The sequence below is a fragment of the Lagenorhynchus albirostris genome, chromosome 4 (assembly GCF_949774975.1).
Source record: "Lagenorhynchus albirostris chromosome 4, mLagAlb1.1, whole genome shotgun sequence".
In the NCBI taxonomy this organism is placed as follows: domain Eukaryota; kingdom Metazoa; phylum Chordata; class Mammalia; order Artiodactyla; family Delphinidae; genus Lagenorhynchus; species Lagenorhynchus albirostris.
In genome coordinates, this window is record NC_083098.1 from 100872523 (window position 1) to 100897186 (window position 24664).

General features: G+C 40.0%; 1 protein-coding gene across 2 annotated transcripts in view; it reads left to right on the forward strand.

Annotated features, from left to right (window-relative positions):
- Positions 1-24664, forward strand: part of KCNIP4 (potassium voltage-gated channel interacting protein 4) — a 231020-nt gene that overhangs the window by 113297 nt on the left and 93059 nt on the right. The window contains exon 2 of one of the 2 annotated variants that reach the window (XM_060148436.1): positions 10242-10366. In XM_060148436.1, the coding sequence (XP_060004419.1) occupies positions 10242-10366 (125 nt within the window). Of the gene's footprint in view, positions 1-10241; positions 10367-24664 lie in introns of those variants that run through there. The other variant, XM_060148437.1, reaches the window with a different exon arrangement.

A 24664-nucleotide genomic window follows, 5' to 3' on the forward strand; every position in this document is an offset into this window, starting at 1 on the left:
AGAAACTGAGGCATAGACTGACTAAGCACCGTGCCCAAGGTCATACAGTTAACAAGAGTCAGAAAAGGGATTCACACTCAAGAAGTGTAGTAACAGAACCTTCACTCCTGAAGGTTCTAGAACAAATCCTCACTAGGAAGTATGCAATAACTATTTGTAATCATAATTGTGGTCCTTTACTGATCAATACTGTATCAATATATTGATCAGTTGATAGATTGATACAATATATCAATATTGTATGTCAGTAAGTAATTGAAGCAATCTCTCAAAACAATTTTATGAGATTGAAACAAATTTTATCCTTAGTTAGAAATTTTTAAATGGAAGCTTGGAGAGGTCAAACTCATTTTCCAGTGTCAGAATTGAGAAACAGACCCAGCAAAAAACAAAGATCTAGAGCTACTGAATAATTTCCTAGAATGAGGAGTTCCAGGCACCATTCTGCTTTATCATGTGAAGGGTGACACCAGATGTTACTGTAATTAATACTAATACAAATACAAATAATAACAATAACACTGTGATTGAGCATTTACTATGTGCCAGGTACATGTATCTTCTTATTTAATCACTCTATGCTACAATACTGGGTACAATTTTATGCTCATTTCTCCGCATTGAACATATGGGAGCACTCAGGCATGGAATGTTTTACTAACTTATCCTAGTCACACAATAAATGTCCAGCTGACATTTGGACTACACAGTCTAACTTTCTCTGAACTAAGAAACTAGCTTAAACCTAGGAGAAACATAACAAAACCTAGATCACTGCTCAGTTTTCCTAGTACTCTGTTTTAAACATGGCCATGATGGATAAATGTTTTGTGGCAGAATATTACTTCCATCACTGATATTAGCTTGAAAACATTTCCCTAATATATCACCAAAAATTTATCTCTACACTTACGCAGATTGTTTTTAACTCCCAGGATAACGAATCCCATTTATATACCCTCTACCAAAGCAACATACAACACAGTAACAGCTTATGAATCGGGCATTATGTTTTGCATAAATAAAATTTCCAAATGTTTATTCCTTTACAGTAGATGTTATAAATGTATCATGTTTATGTAAGATGTAATTAATATAACATGTAAGATGTTATAAATGTAACATGTTTAATTAAGAATCTTTTAGAAACGTGTCACCTGCAGCCTACCTTCTGAAATGGCATAAAATGAAGACAGCTTTTTTCCTAACTATTAAAGATCAGAATTTGCTCCCTGATTCTTTTATTGTTATTATTATTTGTTGTAATATGCTCAAGCTCCTTTTCAACTTTATGTCCCTTCTGTTGTTCTCAGGTAATCAGCTGTCACTTCTAGACTTTACAGTTAGTAAACTTGGGTTTAAGTCCTGACTCTATAGCTGAGTTATAACATTCCTTCCAACAGTGATTTCCTCATCTATAAAAACAGGGTGACGTTACCTGTACACAGAGTAATCATGATGTTTAGCTATAGTAACGAAAGGGAAAATAACTTTGCTTACTACAAAGAGCCAGCCATCAGATGTCAGGTATTATTATGTGACTCAGGGACTGCTTCTAGTTGGTGGCCCTCCTTCAGCATCCCCACCTGCTCCTGAGGTGGGGTCAGAAGCTTATTAAAATATGAATGAAGTGAGGATGGGTCTGCTTATTGATTGTGACAGGACATTGCAACAGGCATTTGGCAAAGTGCTGCACTAGGAATCAAGGCCCAGTTCTGCCACTGATGTGCCCAATAGCTTTTGATTTACAACCACTAAATTTAAGACTCTGTATTTAAATGTGCATTTATAAAGTTAAGGGGCTGGATTAAAGGCCACTTTCAATTCTAACTCTATCTTCTGCTTAAAGCCCTTTTGCTACTAACTTTCTGATTCTTGGTTGGGCGTGTCATTTGTAGATAAGTAGGGCATCATCCTCCCTCATTTTCTATGGGAGATAGAACAGCAGAATAGTTAATTACATAAACCCTGGAACGAGTCTTTCCAGAGTTCATACACTGGCTTTTCTTCTTTGTGACCATGGGCAAGTTATTTAATCTCTCTATGCCAGTGTCTTCATCTATAGAACAGAATATAGCATGCAGAGTATGCTGATGGGGAGTTTATGAGTTAATGTATGTAAGTGTATTTGTTCTTGCATAGAACAAATGCTGTAAAAAGTGGTTTGCTATTATTATTAGATTTTTAGGACAAACAGGAGAAAGTCTATCAAGTTTCAAGAGAAACTCTTGTTAGGGCATTTTTAATTTCGTGAACTATTATGGGCTTTCTTCGTCTCTCTCCATGTTTCACTATGTTTAAAATTTTCTCTTTGATCAGAGTCTGTATCAGTTGTTGACTTTCCTGACTAAAATATCCATCTTTTTGGTCTGCCTTTAAGTGAAAGTTCAGTCACACTTCTTGTTCCTTCTCCCCCAACCTCAGCATTTCTGTTGTAGATTTTCTCTCTGTGTATAATGACTGGCAACATAATTTTTATTTCCCCCATTTACCAAAAAGCCAGTTAGACCCTACCACCTATGAAATAAGAGCTCCTATCATAAGGGGCTATTCATGAATGGTTGCAGTAATAATATGGTTCATGCTAATAGCAAGTATTCCAATAAGGCGATCATATTTTAAAACCTAAGCTTATGTGAAGAGTTACTTATGTTTATAAATAAGGTAGAGACAATCCATTCATAAGTGTTGTGAGAAATAGCTCCATCAATTTCCCTTTGAGCAGTTACATTTTATAAGTGATTGAATTCAATCATGAAATTGCAAAGCAGTTCAAATTCTCCTGGAATGGAAACTGCAATGTCATTGCCAACAAACACCTCTAACAGAAGACATTCAAAATAGCTGGCCATTTTCAAAGTACTTTTCATTTTCCATTTGATATATGAATAGTAAATAGGATAAAGTACGAATTATAAAGGGCTTTTGGGGCCCTAATGTACTTTCAGGTCCAGAGTTGAGGAAACACATGTCTGACTAACAACAACTTGTGGGTACTCATTGTTCACAGTGGTCTGGGAAGTGCTAAGACTCCCGCAGTGCTTCGGATAGGTGTATGGCTTTCTGTTCATGGGCTGTGCGTGATTAGCTTGGAGTTAATCACTCATATACTCTTCTTGTGCACCGGAAAATAGCTCTTGACAGGAAGAGTCAAGAGGGCTCCCAGGCCTTCACATTCCTGAGATTAAGCATTTAAAGTTGGCAAAATGTAAAAATTTTCCTCAGGTTCTGGCTCAGGTTTGAACTCTCCACCCAGAGATGCCAAATGATAAACAAAAAGACAAGTTGGTGTCAGATCCGAGCTCCCCTGCTATCAACTGTGTAGCTGTGTAAACTTGAGCAAATTCCTTAACTTTTGAAAATCAGTTTCCTCAGCTGATTATAATTCCAACCCCTTTGAGCATTGGGAAGGGTGGAACTAAGGAATGGAGTGCTCAAGGTATATGGCATCTTACCGATGCCTTTACAGGAGAAAGAAAGGAAAGAAAGAATTTACATAGGTGTCATGAACAATAGCTTTGGAAATTTCTCCCAGGCAGTATCTTTGTCTCAGTGTATCAGACTTGAATATTAAACAGGCAATAGCATCTCCTCCTTATTCCGGAAGTTCTTAGGAGTAGTTTCCAAAGCTATAGTCAAGAATCTTCCAGCATCTTTTAGTGGAAAGTCAAAACATGGAGCAAAATTAGTCAAAGCCTCTTCCAAATCCTGTCACTGGACTAAACTTCTAAATTTAATAATATGTGTCATTAGATGTAATCATCCTCTCTGTGATGTTATTGCCGTACATGTCAAGTCACTATGAAACCCATCTAATAAAGGGTAAACGTTGGGAGTAAAGACTCAGAGGGTATTTTTATAAATGAGATAAAGCAATATAAGTCAAGCCAGCTGAATTTTTTCTAGACAAATCAATCTCAGCTCAAATAGAATTTTAAAGTTATAGTTTTTATGATTTTTTACAATGAAAATAGATACGTTTTTGTTTTGTTTTTTGTTTGTTTGCGGTACGCGGGCCTCTCACCATTGTGGCCTCTCCCGTTGCAGAGCACAGGCTCCGGACGCACAGGCCCAGCGGCCATGGCTCACGGGCCCAGCCGCTCCGCGGCATGTGGGATCCTCCCAGACCGGGGCACGAACCCTTGTCCCCTGCATCGGCAGGCGGACTCTCAACCACTGCGCCACCAGGGAAGCCCATGAATATGTTTTTTAAAGAGGAGTTGTCCTGTACTGAGAAATGGACCTCTTGTAGATAGACCCACTATGATTGGGATTCTTCAAGTAGTGATTAATTGATTTCACATTTTTTTTAATTGAGCAATTTTAGTCTGCCAAATCAGATGCTGTTGGGCTGGGCTATCCAGTAGCCTGGCAGGTCCCAGGTAGAAGAATGTGGCAACAGTCTTACAATGTTCCCTGCTACGATAAGGCAAGGGCTCATCTCTGAACCAGCTTCTTGGAAGGAGTGACATTATTCTTCATAAACAGTTTTACTTTAACATTACAATCCTTGTTTACAAATGTGTGTCTTAGGAAGGCAAGCCTCACACTCATATTTGTAAAGCAAGATGTTCTGGGGGATATGGTTTGACCTCAGATAGAGTCAAATTTCCATAATTATGAATTGGGCTGCAATAGGCTTCCACTGTATTTTAAGAGAAGTTGTGAGACATGAGAAAAAGAGGTCTGTTATTAAAACTCATACTGTTGATCCCAGGGGATTTGAATTCCAATTTCTAGCCCAAATGTGTCATGGCCTGAGGGGACTGTTAGCTCAGACATAGGACATCCTTGGCCCTGAGAGACTGAAATCTAAGTAACAAAGAACAAAAAGAGACAGTCAGGAAAGCTCAAGGTTGTCTGGGTTTGGGAATTTGTCATCTCATTAAAAATAAATCTGTTAGAAGATACATGAATACTGCATACTAGTTGTAGGTAGTTTGTCTCAGGATGCAAAAGCAACATTGGAATTAGCAATCCTATTCCAATAGCAAGACGCCTACATAGTTGTACCTTGGCAGAAGCCTGGAGATGATTCAACAGACCAGAGTGCTACCTGGTTCTGACTTTAATCCACTATGGAGAACAGTATGGAGGTTCCCTTGTATATATGTACCACATTTTCTTTATCCATTCCTCTGTCGATAGACATTTAGGTTGCTTCCATGTCTTGGCTATTGTAAATAGTGCTGCAGTGAACATTGGGGTGCATGTATCTTTTCAGTTTTCTCTGGATATATGCCCAGTAGTGGGATTGCTGTGTCATATGGTAGTTCTATTTTTAGTTTATTAAGGAACCTCCATACTGTTCTCCATAGTGGCTATACCAATTTACATTCCCACCAACCGTTTAGGACAGTTGCCTTTTCTCCACACCCTCTCCAGCATTTATCGTTTGTGGACTTTTTATAATGGCCATTCTGACTGGTGTGAGGTGATACCACATTGTAGTTTAGGAATCTAATTTTTAAAAAATGATACAAATGGATTTATTTACAAAACAGAAACAGACTTACAGATGTCTAAAACAAACTTATGGTTACCAAAGGGGAAACGTGGTGGGGAGGGATAAATCAGAAGCTTAGGATGAACATACACACACTACTATATATAAGATAGATAACCAACAAGGACATACTGTATAGCACAAGGAACTCTACTCAGTATTCTGTGATAACCTATAAGAGAAAAGAATTTTAAAAAGAATGAATATATGTATATGTATAACTGAATCATTTTGCTGTACACCTGAAACTAACACAACGTTGTAAATCAACTGTACTCCAGTAAAATTAAAATTTTAAAAAATTAAAATAAAAAGTTGGACTTTAGGGTGCTAGAGACAGCTGTCTGCTTCATTACTAACTAGTCATCTGAACTTGAACAATTTACTTAGACTCTCTCTCCAAGCCTCAGTCTTCTCATCTATAAACTAGGGATGATAGGATGCTATAAAGATTAAATGATATGATTGGCTAGACTACCCAGTGCTCACTGGGCTCACTGTGAACAGCAAGACCTGTTTTTACTGGAGTTGTATGTCTTTTGAATATAGGTGCATATATTAGTCAGCTCGGGCTGCCATGACAAAATGCCACCGACTGGGTGGTTTAAACAACAGAAATTTGTTTCTCACAGTTCTGGAGGCTGGAAGTCTAAAATCAAGATGCCAGCTGGGTTGGTTTCTCCTGAGGCCTCCCTCCCTGGTTTGCAGGTGGCTGCCTTCTCGCTGTGTCCTCACACGGCCTTTCCTCTGTGCCTGTGTATCCCTGGCGTCTCTCTCTCTCTTCTTATAAAGACACCATTTGTATTACATTAGGGTTCCACCGTTATGACTTCATTGAACTTTAATTATCTTCTTAAAGGTCACATCTCCAAATCCAGTCATATTGGAGGTTACGCCTTCAACATACAAATTTTAGGGGGGCATAATTCAACCCATAACAAGGCCAAAAGTCAGACTGCAGTAGATTAAAAAGAGAACAGGAGGTAGGAAATGGACCCAGTGGATACAGTCAACTTTTCTGAGACATTTGACAGTGCAGGAGAGGAGAGAAAAATATTATTTTTATCATTGTTATTTCTGTCAATATTGAGAGAGAGTTTGGCAAAGTAGAAAAAACATAAGGTTCGGCATCAAAGACTTGGGTATAAATTCTACCTCTGTCTTTTCTCCTGTGTAACACCTGGTCACTCATTTCTTCACCAATGTGCGACTCAGATTCCCCATATGTAAAAAAATGGATAACTCTACCTCATTGCGGAGTTATTGTGAGGATTAGAATGATATCAGTAGAGCACCTAGCCCATCTCTTGGCATATAACGAACTTAATAAATGTTAAGCACTCTATTAAAAACCCCCCAGAGTGCATGCTTTTAAATGGTGGCTGAGTCACACTGTGAAGTTCCCAGTCCTATGAGGAATCATGCTGTGCTCTCCACAGAGCTTGCCTCCCAAATCAGCATCTTGATTGGGTTAGGTGATGTTGCTTTTATAACTTATCATATGCTGGTGATTGGGGATGATTTCAGGTGTGTTTTTAGAGCTTGTCAGCCTTCTAGAAATAGAAACAGCCCTTTGGCAGGTAGGAGTCATTAATAGGTAAGGTATCAGTCAGCTAGGAAAACAAAGAGTCTGCAGGCAGACTCTTCAAGTGTGGTGCTTTGAATACTGAACGTGATGCTCGTCCTACCACACATGCTTAACTCAATTACACTGACCCTTCAGCCCTGGTTCTTTTGTCTCAGTCTCATCATCTGCAAGCCTGAGCCAGCGGGAGGAAGAAACCTTGTTGATAGTGTGGTTTTGACTGCTCTGTTGTTACAAAGGCTGAGAAGTTAATGTGCTATTTTGTTTCTTTCCAGTGGAAAGGTCATTAGGTTTAGAGGAGGTTATACTATGATTGAAAGATTGCTCAGATAATCTGATTAAAATTTCCTCTACTTTTGCCCATGCTGTGTTTCTCAGAACAATGCATAGAGAATACTGTGATTCCAAAGAAAGCATTCAAGGTCCACCAACTGTCCACAAACCCCAGTCTGAGAAATAATTTTCTAGAGGGCAGCTAAGGTTCAAGGGGCTCCAAGGGGATTGAAACTTCAGCGGCAACATCATTTGTTAATTGATTCACTTATTCATCCATCCCCCAAATAATTTTTGAGGAACTCTGGGGTATTAGACTCTATGTTAGGTCCAGAGGATATACAGATCTGTTAAGACGTTGCTCCTGTCCTCATGGCACTCACAATGAAGAAGACAGACATGAACAGATCATAAATGTAATTAGTGTTTTACATGCTATATGAGAGGTAGGTAAGATGTGAGAACTCTGACCAGGGCCCCATCAGTTCTGCATGGTGGAATAATTGGAAAGCCTTCAGAAAGAAGGCAGTAATATTTAAATGGGATTGTAAAAGATATATGTATTTCAATTGGAGGAAAAAGGAAAGAGGAATATTTTTTGTTTTGTTTTGTTTTGTTTTTCTTTTTGTGGTACGCGGGCCTCTCACTGTTGTGGCCTCTCCCGTTGCGGAGCAACAGGCTCCGGACGTGCAGGCTCAGCGGCCATGGCTCACGGGCCCAGCCGCTCCACGGCATGTGGGATCCTCCCAGACCGGGGCAGGAACCCGTGTCCCCTGCATCGGCAGGTGGACTCTCAACCACTGCGCCACCAGGGAAGCCCAAGAGGAATATTTTAAGTTGAGGAAATTACACTGTAAATGATTCAAAAGATGCTTTCATCAAGACATTCTCAAGAAAGCAGAGTCTTTCCATCTGTTATTGTCTATTTATATTAGGTCTATTCCGTGGCTTGTATTTCTGCATTGACAACTGCAATAACTTCAACATAGTCCAATGCACTGGATCAACAGAAATTTTATGGAGGACCATCTTCCTACATCCTCTCAAGCTCAGGACCCAGAGTAGAATCAACCCATCCAATCCAGAGAACAAAAAAGAAAATTGAAAAAACCCCATTTTAGCTTTTAAAATTTTCCCCATAAAACCCAGCCTGAGGTCAGTTTGTTAATGCCTAGCTGCCTTTTCTCAGCTACTTTTAGGCCTGTGCAAATTCTTTAGGTACACACTGCGCTTAGTTCCTCATCAATTTTATCCTTATCAGTTCAGACTTTATTCTTGGCCTGCCCATCTTTTCATAGACTTTTATTTTTCTTATCCCCCCATCACTATTCTGCAGCTTTTTCATATCATTTTTCCAAAATAAACTATTATAATATGAAAAGTACAAAACAAATATTTGCTTTTATCTCCTCTCCCTCACTTTGACAAACACAACCTTTCCAAGTATTTATTTCATTGCCATTAGTGGTCTTTTGTAAACTGCTTGAGGGGAGTAATTAAGACACACCAAGATTAGGGTTCCACTGACTTTCTTTTCCCTCATAAGTGAGAGCTCTGGCCCCTCACTAACGTCAGAGTGTCAGGGCAGTAAGTAGGCACAGATGTTAATGAGAGGCAGCATCATTAATTATCAAAAATTATGGGACTTTTGTAGTCAAAAATGTCTAAATTTCCAACTAACACATGAGCCATGGAATCAGGAGTGCGTGGCCCTGAGACCAGTTGATGAGAAGATGTTCTGAGCCTCAGCTGTCTGAGTTGGGAATCTGTAGCTAAGAGTAAGGGATATAATGGAGAGAAGCCATGGCTTCAGTACTGGCCCTGGATATGAGGAGTTCCTTAGCTGAGGTGTGGACTGGACCATGGCAGGAAGAATCTCTTAGGTCTCCATTGGGCCCCACTGCAAAGCAGCTGAAGTTACTTAAGGATGCTATACTTTGAGACCTGGGCACCCAGATCCTAATATATCCCAATACCTCCCGACTTGCATTCTACAGGACCCTAGCGCACAGATGAATATGTTAGCAGAGGTTACTTGTGGGGAAAAAGAGTTCAGTGGACAAATGCCATTTGGGGTCAATGGGTTAAACAAAGTTAAACGGAATTCTTTGTTGCAAATCCTCTCAAAACCTTTATATTCCAGTGTTTTGCTCCCAAAGTACATTAAACTTAACAGAATTTACCAAATTTACATGGATACAAAAGTCTTTTTTTGTGTAGAGCATCTCTGAGAAATTATAGTGTAAATATAATTCACAAAGCAAAGTATAATATTTCAGCATTTATCCGTAGCTATGGATTCCCTTGGCTGCAAAGTAGGGTGTAGCCAGAAGTTCCCTGGGCTCCAGTCCATCCAGTGTGCACCTATGAAGACTGGGTTTATGCCAGTCAAACTGGAAGCTGAGTACTTTACTCATTTCAGCACCTGATATCTCTGCTTTATTTGTAGCCCCAGGCAAAATATTTGATTTTAATGGAATCTTCAGAGTGTATTTAGCAGAGTCCTATCTCACAGTTGCATGATACAAGGGTGGTACAGACTGCTATCAAACTAAAATTCCATTTTTATAACTAGTGCTTGATATATACACACATTTGAAGTGTTAAAATTTTCCATGATTTTTACACTTTTCAAACTGTACTGTAAAAATGTTCATAATGTGGTGTCTGATGACTAGAAAGTTTGAAAAAATATTACGTAGAATTAGCTGAATTCTTTATACTCTGGGAAATGTAAAGACTGTTATTAGCAGTGTGAGAATCCTTCCTCTGGAAAAATCAGACATGCAGTAAAGATTTCCTTCCATTTTCCTATGTTGCTGTGTATACACATTGGTGAGCAGTGACCGTTCTTAAGACTTTGGTTTTTCTCCACAGACAGCGTGGAAGATGAACTGGAGATGGCCACCGTCAGGCATCGGCCTGAGGCTCTCGAGCTTCTGGAAGCCCAGAGCAAATTTACCAAGAAGGAGCTTCAGATTCTATACAGAGGATTTAAGAATGTAAGAACTTTCTTTTTGACTTTACCTTCACACAGTTCTCAGAGGAGCACTGAGAAAAGACAGGGAAAAAGGGAAAATGTGCAGTTCTGTGAGAGCCCCATCCTATGTACACTTCTTATAGATCTTTCCTAGATATGAAAATTGTTGATATCCATTTGGGCTTTGGTTCACTTTGGTACACCGTTGCTTGTCCAATCAAACAAGGATGAGTACAGAAGAAAGGTTTACTTTATTCAGTTTCCAGTTGGGATTATTTTTTTCCTTTTCGGTTATATCGACATCATTTCAATAAGCTCTAATTGTCTATAGGACTAATTGACTATCGATTGGAGCCTATCAAGGAACTCCACTCCTAGCATTGCAGAAAAGTCATGATAAGTTTGATAATTTCTAAAAGAGCATGTTACCCATGACTCTGAACAACAGGTATCTGTAGGTAGTCCCTCCTTTCGGTTCTCTGTGATCCAGGAGCACCTATCATGCTCCTTCCTGAGTGAATCATCGTCAAGAAGAGTGACAGTCCTTGCACACCAGAGGGTGACAGTGAGAGACAAGGAGTGGGCTGGGCAATCTGTCAGGCATACACTCTTAGTGATGCCTTGGTATATGCTCAGGATTAAGTTAGATACTGCAGGGTATTCAAAAGCCAGCTTCTGTCCTCAAGGAGCTAATGGTCTAAATAGGTAGAGAACACTCGCCCTCGTGAATTTATTTGAAAGTAATTCATCCTTAAAAGTATTAAATGGTCGTATATTAAGTGGCATACACAGCCCAAGATGTGTTATGTTCTTACACATATGTAAACCATAGTTACATATGCTACAGGTGTCCCTTGAGAGCCTAGTGAATTGCTTCAATTCCTCCTCAAATCCAGCCCCTAACAGCCTCCATTCCATGGTCTGTAGGAATCTATAGAGTCCAAAGATTTCTGCTAATTCCATCCTCTTGAAATCTGTCCACCTCAATGCTATCTCTGTCCAACCTCATGAAGATGAAAAACTGCCTCTTCTGCGGTATCCACACAAAAATTTACTTACAGAATTTGTAATGCTAGTTGCCTTTTCAGAATATTTTTATAAGGTCCCAACATGCATATTACACACAAACTTCCACCACCTCTCTGACTCCATGGGGTCTCTCTCTACCCCATTTCTACTCTTCACTGCTCTCCCTGCCTGGGCTACCTAAATGTTTCCTTCCATTGCTCCTCTGAAGCCTGGTCCTCTTCTGACACCCAGGCATTTGTGGGGGTGGACTGGGTGGGGAGGAAGGCGATATAATGGAGATGGGTGCTTACCCCACACAGGTAGGACTCATATTACACATCAAGATGTGTAATCTATCAAGATGACACATACAAATAAACAGACCTAAAGAGAAAGGGACTTTGAAAATTAGGCTCAAGAATTCTTAGTCATGGGCCTCCCTGGTGGCACAGTGGTTGAGAGTCCGCCTGCCAATTCAGGGGACACGGGTTCGTGCCCCAGTCTGAGATCCTTGCTGGGTAGAATAATCTTGGTTGTAGGTTCTTCCCTTTCGTCAGTTTAAATATTTCATGCCACTTCCTTCTGGCTTGTAAAGTTTCTGCTAAGAAATCAGCTGTTAAACATATGGGAGTTCCCTTGTACGTTATTTGTTGTTTTTCCCTTGTTGCTTTTAATAATTTTTCTTTGTCTTTAATTTTTGTCAGTTTGATTACTATGTGTCTTGGTATGTTTCTCCTTGGGTTTATCCTGCCTGGGACTCTGCACTTCCTGGACATGGGTGACTATTTCCTTTCCCATGTTAGGGAAGTTTTAGACTATAATATCTTCAAATATTTTCTTGGGTCCTTTCTCTCTTTCTTCTCCTTCTGGGACACCTATAATTAGAATGTTGGGTCACTGCTCCTTTCCCTGGTCCTGATGTGCACACTACTTTGTGTGTGCCCTCCAAGAGTGGAGTCTCTGTTTCCCCCTGCCCCGTCCTGTCGAAGTCCTGCAATCAAATCCCACTAGCCTTCAAAGTCTGATTCTCTGGGAATTCCTCCTCCCATTGCCAGTCCCCCAGCTTGGGAAGCCTGACGTGGGGCTCAGAACCTTCACTCCAGTGGGTGGACTTTTGTGGTATAATTGTTCTCCAGTTTGTGAGTCACCCACCCAGTGGTTATGGGATTTGATTTTATTGTGATTGTGCCCCTCCTACCGTCTCATTGCAGTTTCTCCTTTGTCTTTGGATGTGGAGTATCTTTTTTGGTGAGTTCCAGTCGATAACTGTTCAGCAGTTAGTTGTGATTCTGTGTACTCTTGCAAGAGGGAGTGACAAACTCCCCATATTTTGATTAAAAGAATAAACCATTCATCAACATCTTAAACCAGTCACACTTATATGAAAGTGGTTGAACTCCCCTGCAAGTAAAGATTACCAGAGCTCCCCAATCTTTTTCCAGTGCTATATCTCTGACAGCATTTCTCCAACATATATTGTAAATATAAATGGGAAATTGGAGGAAAGGAAGATAGTGAGAGAGGATTTCTCTGCCCCTCACCCTGTCTTACCCACTGACTCATCCCCACATTTTTATTTCTCTTACCACATACTAAACTGAATCTTCAAAAGTAGGCAACTGATAGAAATGGATAATATAGTACAGTGTATCTCAATCTTTACTGTCCCTCAGTAAAACCTGACGGATTTGTTAAAACAGATTGCTGGGCCCCAGACTGAAACATTATGATTTAGTGTCTGAGATTGGGGTGGAGAATTTGCCTTTCTCATATGTTCCCAAGTGCTGCTGACGCTCCTTGTCTGGTGACCACACTAGTACAATGCAAACATCATAAACACTGGTGTCACTCAGACTCAGGTCCATATCTTATTTGTTTAGGGAGATTCCTCTGAATCAGTGGCTTGTGTGTCCTTGTCTCTACAAATTGGGATAATGATATCTACATTACATGGGTTTTGCCTTTGTTTTGCTGGGGTTTTTTTAGTAAATTCAGATAATAAACATTAAGTTCAACAAAAAGGAATTATTATAGTGTGGCCCCAAATAGTCAACGTCAGTTTTATGTTCCATCAGAGTGGGGCAGTCATGGTTGACCTACATACCTCCTCAGCAGTGTTTTAGGTTTTGAGCTACATAATTATGTATTTAAAAGGTTGCAGAAAGATGCAAGTTATTAGGTACACATCAGCAGTCTCATGTTGCAATCATTTAGGGAGCTTTAAAAACTACAGATAGCTGGGTATCATGCTTGGTGATTCTGATGTAATTGCTCCCAGAAGAAGCGTGAGCGTCAGGATTTATACCACTTTCCAGGTAATGAAAATGTGTAGCCAAGATTGAGAACCAACATTGAGAACGGTTCTCAATGTATAAGATCATAGCCATAAAGGCGCTTCTATCACAAACAGAATTGACCTACTTGTGATGAGCCCTCTAATGTCAAATATCAATGGTTGAACTGGCTACATTGGAGCCTTATGAAACCCTTGGTGGGTGGGGTGGGATGTGTGTGCAGATGATGACTCTGATGACTCTGATTTAGTTAAATATGGGGTGATGTTTAATAATCTTTTTTTAAAAAAACTTCTTTAAAAAAAATCCCATTTTAATAAACTGATAATAGAAGGTCACATTTGAAAAAGACTGACTTAGAAGGTCATACAAGTCATACAAGTATCTGTATACATGACGCATAAACTTGCTTTGCCGTTCTCTTTCAGAATCAAGCATAACTTCACTCAACACTAGGTGATAATGAATGGTCCGTTGGGCATTAAGTTTTCATAAGGCTATGTCTCTTTGACATTTCCTCTCATTAATAAATAATTTACAGTATATTCTTCCCAATTTTTAAGGCACAGGATGAAAGATAGTTGCAGCTAGGTAGACCTAATATGTTTTGGACCTCTGACTGCTTCCTGTCCCAAATCTTTCTCTGCTTCCTTATCTTTCACTATTTTGAATTGTAATAGGTCAAAATATCCTTTATATTCAAATACATCTTTAAAGTATCACTTTAATAATTGTTAATGTCATTCTTCCCTAAAATTTTTAAGTGTTAATATTCTTTTTACCTCAAAATGCAAGATGTTTGTATTAGTTTTCTATTGTGTGTAACAAATTACTACATATTTAGTGACTTAAAGAAATGCACATTCATTATCTCACAGTCTTGAAGGTTAGGAGTCCAGAAATGACTTACCTGGTTCCTCTGCTTGGGGTCTCATAAGGTTACCATCCAGGTGTTGGTAAGGCTGCATTTCTCTTTGGGTTTAGGAGTCGTCTTCTAAGCTCATGGGGTTGTTGGCAGAGTTCATTTCCTTGTGGTTGTATTTCTGAGGTCCCCACTCTTGTGTTAGCTGTCAACCTGGGGCCACTCACCTCCTAGAGGCCTCCTGTAGTCCTTTGCCAATGGTGCTCTCACAGACTCTTTCATGGCACGGAAGCTCACTTCTACAAAGCCAGCAAGAGAGATTCTCTCTACTCAGCTAAAGCAGAGCCATATAATGTTACATAATCGTGGAACTAACATCTCCTCCCATCACTCTTGTACATCCCAGCACTCAAGGCAGGGGATTAAAAAGCATGTGATTTATGGGGAGTCACATTTCCATGATATCCATCACAGTGGTCTTTGTGAGGCGGCAGCAACCCTTATGGAGTAGAGCTGCTACATTTGGTCTGAAGTCACATTTCAAGCACAGTTAATACCCCCCCTCAGTTTTTTGCCTGCAATCCAGACTTCTCCTGAGGGATTTTACCAAAAGTGACACCAACATTCCCCCCTGGTTTCTACAAGAGATTTGATGTTATGGCCAAAGGAACCAGTAAAAGAGGAAAGTTCTTTGATGGGGCTATTTCACCCCACTCGAAGGGTTTGAGAACGTCTGCACTTTAAAAATAGACGAAGGGAACTGACGATGAATTTACAGGGATCTACATTTTTGACAAAGGACATGTACGTAAAAAGCTTTTACATGTACGTAAAAAGGTGAGGGGGGGAGTTAGGCACATGCATGGGAAACAGTGGGATAGGTGGGTAGGATAGAGAAATAAGCTGCTCATTGTATGAGGCAATTTCTCTTTTGTCATGAGCCCTCAGAGTTATTCTTTTTTCTTTTTAACATCTTTACTGGAGTATAAATGCTTTACAATGGTGTGTTAGTTTATGCTTTATAATAAAGTGAATCAGCTATACATATACATATATCCCCATATACCCTCCCTCTTGCATCTCCCTCCCACCCTCCCTATCCCATCCTTCTAGGTGGACACAAAGCACCGAGCTGATCTCCCTGTGCTATGAAGCTACTTCCCACTAGCTATCTATTTTACATTTGGTAGTGTATATATGTCCATGCCACTTTCTCACTTCGTCCCAGCTTACCCTTCCCCCTCCCCATGTCCTCAAGTCCATTCTCTACGTCTGAGTCTTTATTCCTGTCCTGCCCCTAGTTTCTTCAGAACCATTTATTTTTTAGATTCCATATATATGGGTTAGCTTACAGTATTTGTTTTTCTCTTTCTGACTTACTTCACTCTGTATGACAGACTCTAGGTCCATCCACCTCAATAACTACAAATAACTCAATTTTGTTTCTTTTTATGGCTGAATAATATTCCACTGTATATATGTGCCACATCTTCTTTATCCATTCATCTGTCGATGGACACTTAGGCTGCTTCCATGTCCTGGCTATTGTAAATAGAACTGCAATGAATATTGTGGTACATGCCTCTTTTTGAATTATGGTTTTCTCAGGGTATATGCCCAGTAGTGGGATTGCTAGGTCATATGGTAGTTCTATTTTTAGCTTTTTAAGGAACCTCCATACTGTTCTCCATAGTGGCTGTATCAATTTACATTTCCACCAACAGTGCAAGAGGGTTCCCTTTTCTACACACCCTCTCCAGCATTTATTGTTTGTAGATTTTTTGATGATGGCCATTCTGACCATTGTGAGGTGATACCTCATTGTAGTTTTGATTTTCATTTCTCTAATGATTAGTGATGTTGAGCATCCTTTCATGTGTTTGCTGCCAATCAGTATATCTTCTTTGGGGAAATGTCTATTTAGATCTTCTGCCCATTTTTCGATTGGGTTGTTTGTTTTTTTGATATTGAGCTGCATGAGCTGCATGTAAATTTCGGAGATTAATCCTTTGTCAGTTGCTTCATTTGCAAATATTTTCTCCCATTCTGAGGGTTGTCTTTTGGTCTTGTTTATGGTTTCCTTTGCTATGTAGAAGCTTTTAAGTTTTATTAGGTCCCATTTTTGTTTTTATTTCCATTTCTCTAGGAGGTGGGTCAAAAAGGATCTTGCTGTGATTTATGTCATAGTGTGTTCTGCCTATGTTTTCCTCTAAGAGTTTTATAGTGTCTGGCCTTACATTTAGGTCTTTAATCCATTTTGAGTTTATTTTTGTGTATGGTGTTAAGAAGTGTTCAAATTTCATTCTTTTACATATAGCTGTCCAGTTTTTCCAGCACCACTTATTGAAGAGGCTGTCTTTTCTCCATTGTATATTCTTGCCTCCTTTATCAAAAATAAGATGACCATATGTGTGTGGGTTTATCTCTGGGCTTTCTATCCTGTTCCATTGATCTATATTTCTGTTTTTGTGCCAGTACTATACTGTCTTTATTACTGTAGCTTTGTAGTATAGTCTGAAATCAGGGAGCCTGATTCCTCTAGCTCCATTGTTCTTTCTCAAGATTGCTTTGGCTATTCGGGGTCTTTTGTGTTTCCATACAAATTGTGAAATCTTTTGCTCTAGTTCTGTGAAAAAGGCCAGTGGGGGCTTCCCTGGTGGTGCAGTGGTTGGGAGTCCACCTGCCAATGCAGGGGACACGGGTTCATGTCCCGGTCTGGGAGGATCCCACATGGCGCGGAGCGGCTGGACCTGTGAGCCATGGCCGCTGAGCCTGTGCGTCCGGAGCCTGTGCTCTGCAATGGGAGAGGTAACAACAGTGAGAGGCCCACGTACCGCAAAAAAAAAAAAAAAAGGCCAGTGGTGGTTTGATAGGGATTGCATTGAATCTGTAGATTGCTTTGGGTAGTAGAGTCATTTTCACGATGTTGGTTCTTCCAATCCAAGAACGTTGTATGTCTCTCCATCTGTTTGTATCATCTTTAATTTCTTTCATTAGTGTCTTATAGTTTTCTGCATACAGGTCTTTTGTCTCCTTACGTAGGTTTATTCCTAGGTATTTTATTCTTTTTGTTGCAATGGTAAATAGGAGTGTTTCCTTAATTCCTCTTTCAGATTATTCATCATTAGTGTATAGGAATGCAAGGGATTTCTGTGCATTAATATTGTATTCTGCTATTTTACCAAATTCATTGATTAGCTCTAGTAGTTTTCTGGTAGCATCTTTAGGATTCTCTATGTATACTATCCTGTCATCTGCAAACAATGACAGTTTTACTTCTTCTTTTCTGATTTGGATTCCTTTTATTTCTTTTTCTTCTCTGATTGCTGTGGCTAAAGCTTCCAAAACTATGTTGAATAATATTGGTAAGAATGGGCAACCTTGTCTTGTTCCTGATCTTAGTGGAAATGTTTTCAGTTTTTCACCGTTCAGAATGATGTTGGCTGTGGGTTTGTCATATATGGCCTTTATTATGTTGAGGTAAGTTCCTTCTACGCCTACTTTCTGAAGTTTTTATCATAAATGGGTGTTGAATTTTGTCAAAAGCTTTCTCTGCATCTATTGAGATTATCATATGTTTTCTCTCCTTCAATTTGTTAATATGGTTTATCAATTTAAGTGATTTACATATATTGAAGAATCCTTGCATTCCAGTGATAAACCCCACTTGACCATGGTGTATGATCCTTTTAACATGCTGTTGTAATCTATTTGCTGTATTTTGTTGAGAATTTTTGCATCTATGTTCATCAGTGATATTGGCCTGTCATTTTCTTTCTTTGTGACATCTTTGTCTGGTTTTGGTATCAAGGTGATGGTGGCCTCACAGAATCAGTTTGAGAGTGTTTCTCCCTCTGTTACATTTTGGAAGAGTTTGAGAAGGATAGGTGTTAGCTCTCCTCTAAATGTTTGATAGAATTCTCCTGTGAAGCCATCTGGTCCTGGACTTTGTTGGAAGATTTTTAATCAGAGTCTCAATTTCAGTGCTTGTGATTGGTCAGTTTATATTTTCCATTTCTTCCTAGTTCAGTCTCGTAAAGTTATGCTTTTCTAAAATTTTTCCATTTCTTTCTGGTTGTCCATTTTATTGGCATATAGTTACTTGTAGTAATCTCTCATGATCCTTTGGATTTCTGCAATGTCAGTTGTTATGTCTCCTTTTTCATTTCTAATTCTATTGATCTGAGTCTCTCCCTGTTTTTCTTGATGAGTATGGCTAGTGGTTTATCAATTTTGTTTATCTTCTCAAAGAACTAGCTTTCGGTTTTATTGATCTTTGCTATCATTTCCTTCATTTCTTTTTCATTTATTTCTGATCTGATCTTTATGATTTCTTTCCTTCTGCTAACTTTGAGGGGTTTTTTGGTTCTTCTTTCTCTAATTGCCTTAGTTATAAGGTTAGGTTATTTATTTGAAATTTTTCTTTTTTCTTGAGGTAGGATTCTATTGCTGTAAACTTCCCTCTTAGAACCACTTTTGCTGCATCCCATAGTTTTTGCATCATCCTGTTTTAATTGTCATTTGTTTCTAGGTATGTTTTTATTTCCTCTTTGATTTCTTCAGTGATCTCTTGGTTATTTAGTAGTGTATTGTTTAGCCTCCATGTGTTTGTATTTTTTACAGATTTTTTCCTGTAATTGATATCTAGTCTTATAGCACTGTGATTGGAAAAGATACTTGATATAATTTCAATTTTCTTAAATTTACCAAGGCTTGATTAGTGACCCAAGATATGATCTTTCCTGGAGAATGTTCCATGAGCACTTGAGAAGAAAATGTATTCTGTTCTTTGTGGATGGAATATCCTATAAATATCGATTAAGTTCATCTTGTTTATTGTAATATTTCAAGCTTGTGTTTCCTTATTTATTTTCATTTTGGATGATCTGTCCCTTGGTGAAAGTAGTGTGTTAAAGTCCCCTACTATGATTGTATTACTGTTGATTTCCCCTTTTATGGCTGTTAGCATTTGCCTTAAGTATTGAGGTGCTCCTATGTTGGGTGCCTAAATATTTACAATTGTTATATCTTCTTCTTCGATTGATCCCTTGATCATTATGTAGTGTTCTTCTTTGTCTCTTGTAATAGTCTTTCTTTTAAAGTCTATTTTGTCTGATATGAGAATTGCTTCTCCAGCTTTCTTTTGATTTCCATTTGCATGGAATATCTTTTTCCATCCCCTCAGTTTCAGTCTGTATGTGTCCCTAGGTTTGAAATGGATCTCTTGTAGACAGCATATATGCGGGTCTTGTTTTTGTATCCATTCAGCCAGTCTATGTCTTTTGGTTGGAGCATTTAATCCATTTATATTTAAGGTAGTTATCGATATGTGTGTTCCTCTTCCCATTTTCTTAATTGTTTTGGGTTTGTTATTGTAGGTCTTTTCCTTCTCTTGTGTTTCCTGCCTAGAGAAATTCCTTTAGGATTTGCTGCAAAGCTGGTTTTGTGGTGCTGAATTCTCTTACCTTTTGCTTGTCTGTAAAGGTTTTAATTTCTCCGTCGAATCTGAATGAGGTCCTTGCTGGGTCGAGTAATCTTGGTTGTAGGTTTTTCTCTTTCATCACTCTAAATATGTCCTGCCACTCCCTTCTGACTTGGAGAGTTTCTGCTGAAAGACCACCTGTTAACTTTATGGGGATTCCCTTGTATGTTATTTGTTGTTTTCCCTTGCTGCTTTTAATCTTTTTTCTTTGTGCTTGATTTTTGATAGTTTGATTAATATGTGCCTTTTCGTGTTTCTCCTTGGATTTATCCTATATGGGACACTCTGTGCTTCCTGGACTTGATTATTTCTTTTCCCATATTAGGGAAATTTTCAAGTATAATCTGTTCAAATATTTTCTCAGTCCCTTTTTTTTCTCTTCTTCTTCTGGGACCCCTATAATTCGAATGTTCGTGCATTTAATTTTGTCCCAGAGGACTCTGAGACTGTCCTCAATTCTTTTCATTCTTTTTTCTTTATTTTGCTCTGAAGTAGTTATTTCCACTATTTTATCTTCCAGTTCACTTATTCATTCTTCTGCCTCAGTTAGTCTGCCATTGATTCCTTCTAGAGAATTTTTAATTTTATTTATTGTGTAGTTCTTCATTATTTGTTTGCTCTTTAGTTCTTCTAGGTCCTTGTTAAACGTTTCTTGTATTTTCTCCATTCTATTTCCAAGATTTTGGATCATCTTTACTATCATTAGTCTGAATTCTTTTTCAGGAAGACTGCCTATTTCCTCTTCATTTGTTAGGTCTGGTGGGTTTTTACCTTGCTCCTTCATCTGCTGCGTATTTCTCTGTCTTCTCATTTTGCTTAACTTACTGTGTTTGGGGTCTCCTTTTTGCAGGCTGCAGGTTCGTAGTTTCCGTTGTTTTTGGTGTCTGCCCCCAGTGGGTAAGGTTGGTTCAGTCGGTTGTGTAGGCTTCCTGGTGGAGGGGACTGATGCCTGTGTTCTGGTGGATGAGGCTGGATCTTGTCTTTCTGGTGGGCAGGAATACATCTGGTGGTGTATTTTGGGGATATCTCTGAACTTATGATTTTAGGCAGCCCCTCTGCTAGTGGGTAGGGTTGTGTTCCTGTTTTGCTAGTTGTTTGGCATAGGATGTCCAGCACTGTAGCTTGCTGGTCATTGAGTAGAGATGGGTCTTAGCATTGAGATGGAGATCTCTGAGACAGCTTTTGTTGTTTGATATTATGTGGGGCCTGGATGTCTCTGGTGGATCAATATCCTGAACATGGGTCTCCCACCTCAGGCTCAGGCCTGACACCCAGCTGGAGCACCAAGACTCTGTCAGCCACCCAGCTCAGAAGAAAAGGGAGAAAAAAGAAAGAAAAGAAAAGAAGAGAAGAGAAAAGAAAAAGTTATTAAATTAAAAAAATATTCTTAAAAATGAAAAAGTAATTTAAAAAGACAGAAAGACAGAGCAACCAAACCAAAAAACAAATCCAGTTATGATAACAAGTGGTAAAAACTATAGTAAAAATAAAATAAAAATTGACAGAATCCTAGGACAAATGGTAAAAACAAAGCTATACAGACAAAATCATACAAAGAAGCATACACATACTCAGAAAAGGAGAAAAAGGAAAAACATATATATATATATATATATTTATAAAAAGAAAGGAAGAGAGCCACCAAATCAATAAACAAATCTGCCAATAATAATAAGCGCTAAATACTAAACTAAGGTAAACATAAAACCAGAAACAAATTAGATGCAGAAAGCACACCCGATGTCTTCAATTGATCCCTAAGTCCACCACCTCAATTTTGGGATGATTTGTTGTCTATTCAGGTATTCCAGAGGTACAGCGTACATCAAGTTGATTGTGGAGATTTAATCTGCTGCTCCTCAGGCTGCTGGTAGAGATTTCCCTTTCTCTTCTTTGTTCGCACAGCTCCTGGGGTTCAGCTTTGGATTTAACCCCGCCTCTGGTTTTAGGTCGCCTGAGGGCATCTGTTTCCCACCCAGACAGGACAGGGTTAAATAGGAGCTGATTATGGGGCTCTGGCTCACTCAGGAGGGGGGTGGGGAGGGTGGGAGGGAGGGGCACGGTATATGGGGTGAGCCTGTGGCAGCAAAGGCCAGCATGACATTGCAACAGCCTGAGGCGCGCCGTGTGTTCTCCCGGGGAAGTTGTTCCTGGATCACGGGACCCTGGCAGTGGCGGGCTGCACAGGCTCCCGGGAGCGGAGGTGTGGATAGTGACCCGTACTTGCACACAGGCTTCGTGATGGCTGCAGCAGCAGCCTTAGCGTCTCATGACTATCTCTGGTGTCCACGCTGATAGCCACAGCTCGCACCCATCTCTGGAGCTCATTTAGGCGGTGCTCTGAATCCCCTCTCCTCTCACACCCCAAAACAATGGTCTCTTGCCTCTCAGGCAGTTCCAGACTTTCTCCCGGACTCCCTCCTGGCTAGCTGTGGTGCACTAGCCCCCTGCAGGCTGTGTTCACACCACCAACCCCCGTCCTCTCCCTGGGATCCGACCGAAGCCCGAGCCTCAGCTTCCAGACCCGCCCGCCCCGGCGGGTGAGCAGACAAGCCTCTCGGGCTGGTGAGTGCTGGTCGGCACCAATCTTCTGTGCGGGAATCTCTCCGCTTTGCCCTCCGCACCCGTTGCTGTGCTGTCCTCCGCGGCTCCGAAGCTTTCCCCCTCTGCCACCCGCAGTCTCCACCCGCGAAGGGGCTTCCTAGTGTGTGGAAACCTTTCCTCCTCCACAGCCCCCTCCCACTGATGCAGGTCCCATTCCTATCCTTTTGTCTCTGTTTTTTCTTTTATCTTTTGCCCTACCCAGGTATGTGGGGAGTTTCTTGCCTTTTGGGAAGTCTGAGGTCTTCTGCCAGCGTTCAGTAGGTGTTCTGTAGGAGTTGTTCCACATGTAGATGCATTTTTGATGTATTTGTGGGGAGAAAGATGATCTCCACATCTTACTCCTCTGCCATCTTGAAGCTACCCCCTTAGAGTTATTCTTGAGGCTTTTGTAGACTGACTGTATGACCTTCAGTAAATCACTTCATCTCTGGCAGCTTCTGTTTCCCTGTCAGCAAATTAGGGATTAAGATCTTCCTTTCCACTCATGAAGGGAGGTGGGTAATAAATGGTTTTGTTCTGCTCTTGAAAGAGTCAGGTAAGTCTTCCTTAAGTGCAAAGTATTACTCATGTACTCTAGAATCTAGGTAGCAGAACAGAGTTAAAGTGTTCCTATGCCCTAGCAGAGTTTTCTATCAGACTTCCAAGAAGCAGGGCTTTCTGAGGAGAAGGTTGTCTACAGGTCTAAGCAGATAAACATGGCAGCCCTTCTGAATCCCAGGGGCTGGCATGGTGCACATGTTCTCCTGGGCTTGAAACTTTCAATTGCCATTTCTTACACTGAGCAAGTAGTTCAGCTTCTCAGGATATCAAATTATCATTTGAAGACTCAGGATTTTAATGCTGGTATAGATGAGAAAAGGATGAGAAATGTTTTGCATAATCCCTTTCATTTAGAGTGTGAAAAATAGACATTAGAGCCCTTCATTTTTTTCCTCTCATTCTTCTAAGTACAAAAGTAACTAAAATTCGTAAGGAAGATCATGATGTCATCTTGAAGTATATGGCCTTAAGCATGAGTTTATGTTACATATATTCTGTGGCAATTGGATGCTTCTTGGTTTATTTGTTTCTTTTTTATCTTAACCTAATTAAGTGCCATGCAAAACATTTGAAATCATACTAGGGGTGTAAACTGAGATATGTAAGTGTCCTATATACAGTCAACTCCCCACTCCACCTTGCTGGAGGTAACTACTCTTAATATTCTTCTTTATTCTCCTAGATACTTTTTTTTTTTTTTTTTTTTTTTTGCGGTATGCGGGCCTCTCACTGTTGTGGCCTCTCCCGTTGCGGGGCACAGGCTCCGGCCGCGCAGGCTCAGCGGCCATGGCTCACGGGGCCCAGCCGCTCCGTGGCATGTGGGATCTTCCCGGACCGGGGCACGAACCAATGTCCCCTGCATCGGCAGGCGGACTCTCAACCATTGCGCCACCACGGAAGCCCTACTGAATTTTTCTAGAGAATCATACAGATTTCTTAAGTTAGTTCAATTCATCCTCCTGAGGCAAATTTTTTCAGTCTGGGAGTAATGTGTCTACTGACCTCAAACTCACATATCCCTTGAGGGATCAGGATTTGTTAAAAATAATAATAATGTCTCTGTCTTCTGAATGCTTCAAGCCTTGCTACTTCCCTTAGCATTAGATCAGAAATGCATACATAGCAAGTTCAAAAGCTGCTTCCTCTAAGGATTTGTGAATACAATTTGTTGTACGTGGAACCAAGTCTTCACAGCACAGAACCCAACACAGGGTGGTGGTAAGATGCTGTGTGAATGAACTTTAACAGCATGACTCCTTCATATTCTTTTTGGAAGCACTGACTGGTTCACACAAATACATCACTGGGAGCCCAATAAATAATGTTTCAGATTCAGTACATGCTCCCTAAAGAGCCTTCTGTGCAACTGTAGATATTTTGTGGCTAAAACTAACAATAAATCCGGGGCAACATTCATCACTGCAAGCTCCTGGCAGTGAACCTACCCCATAAAGTCAGATCCTTTTCCATTTTTTACAATTCCACTTCAACATGTTCATTAATATAAGCCTAACTGACAATTATTCCAGT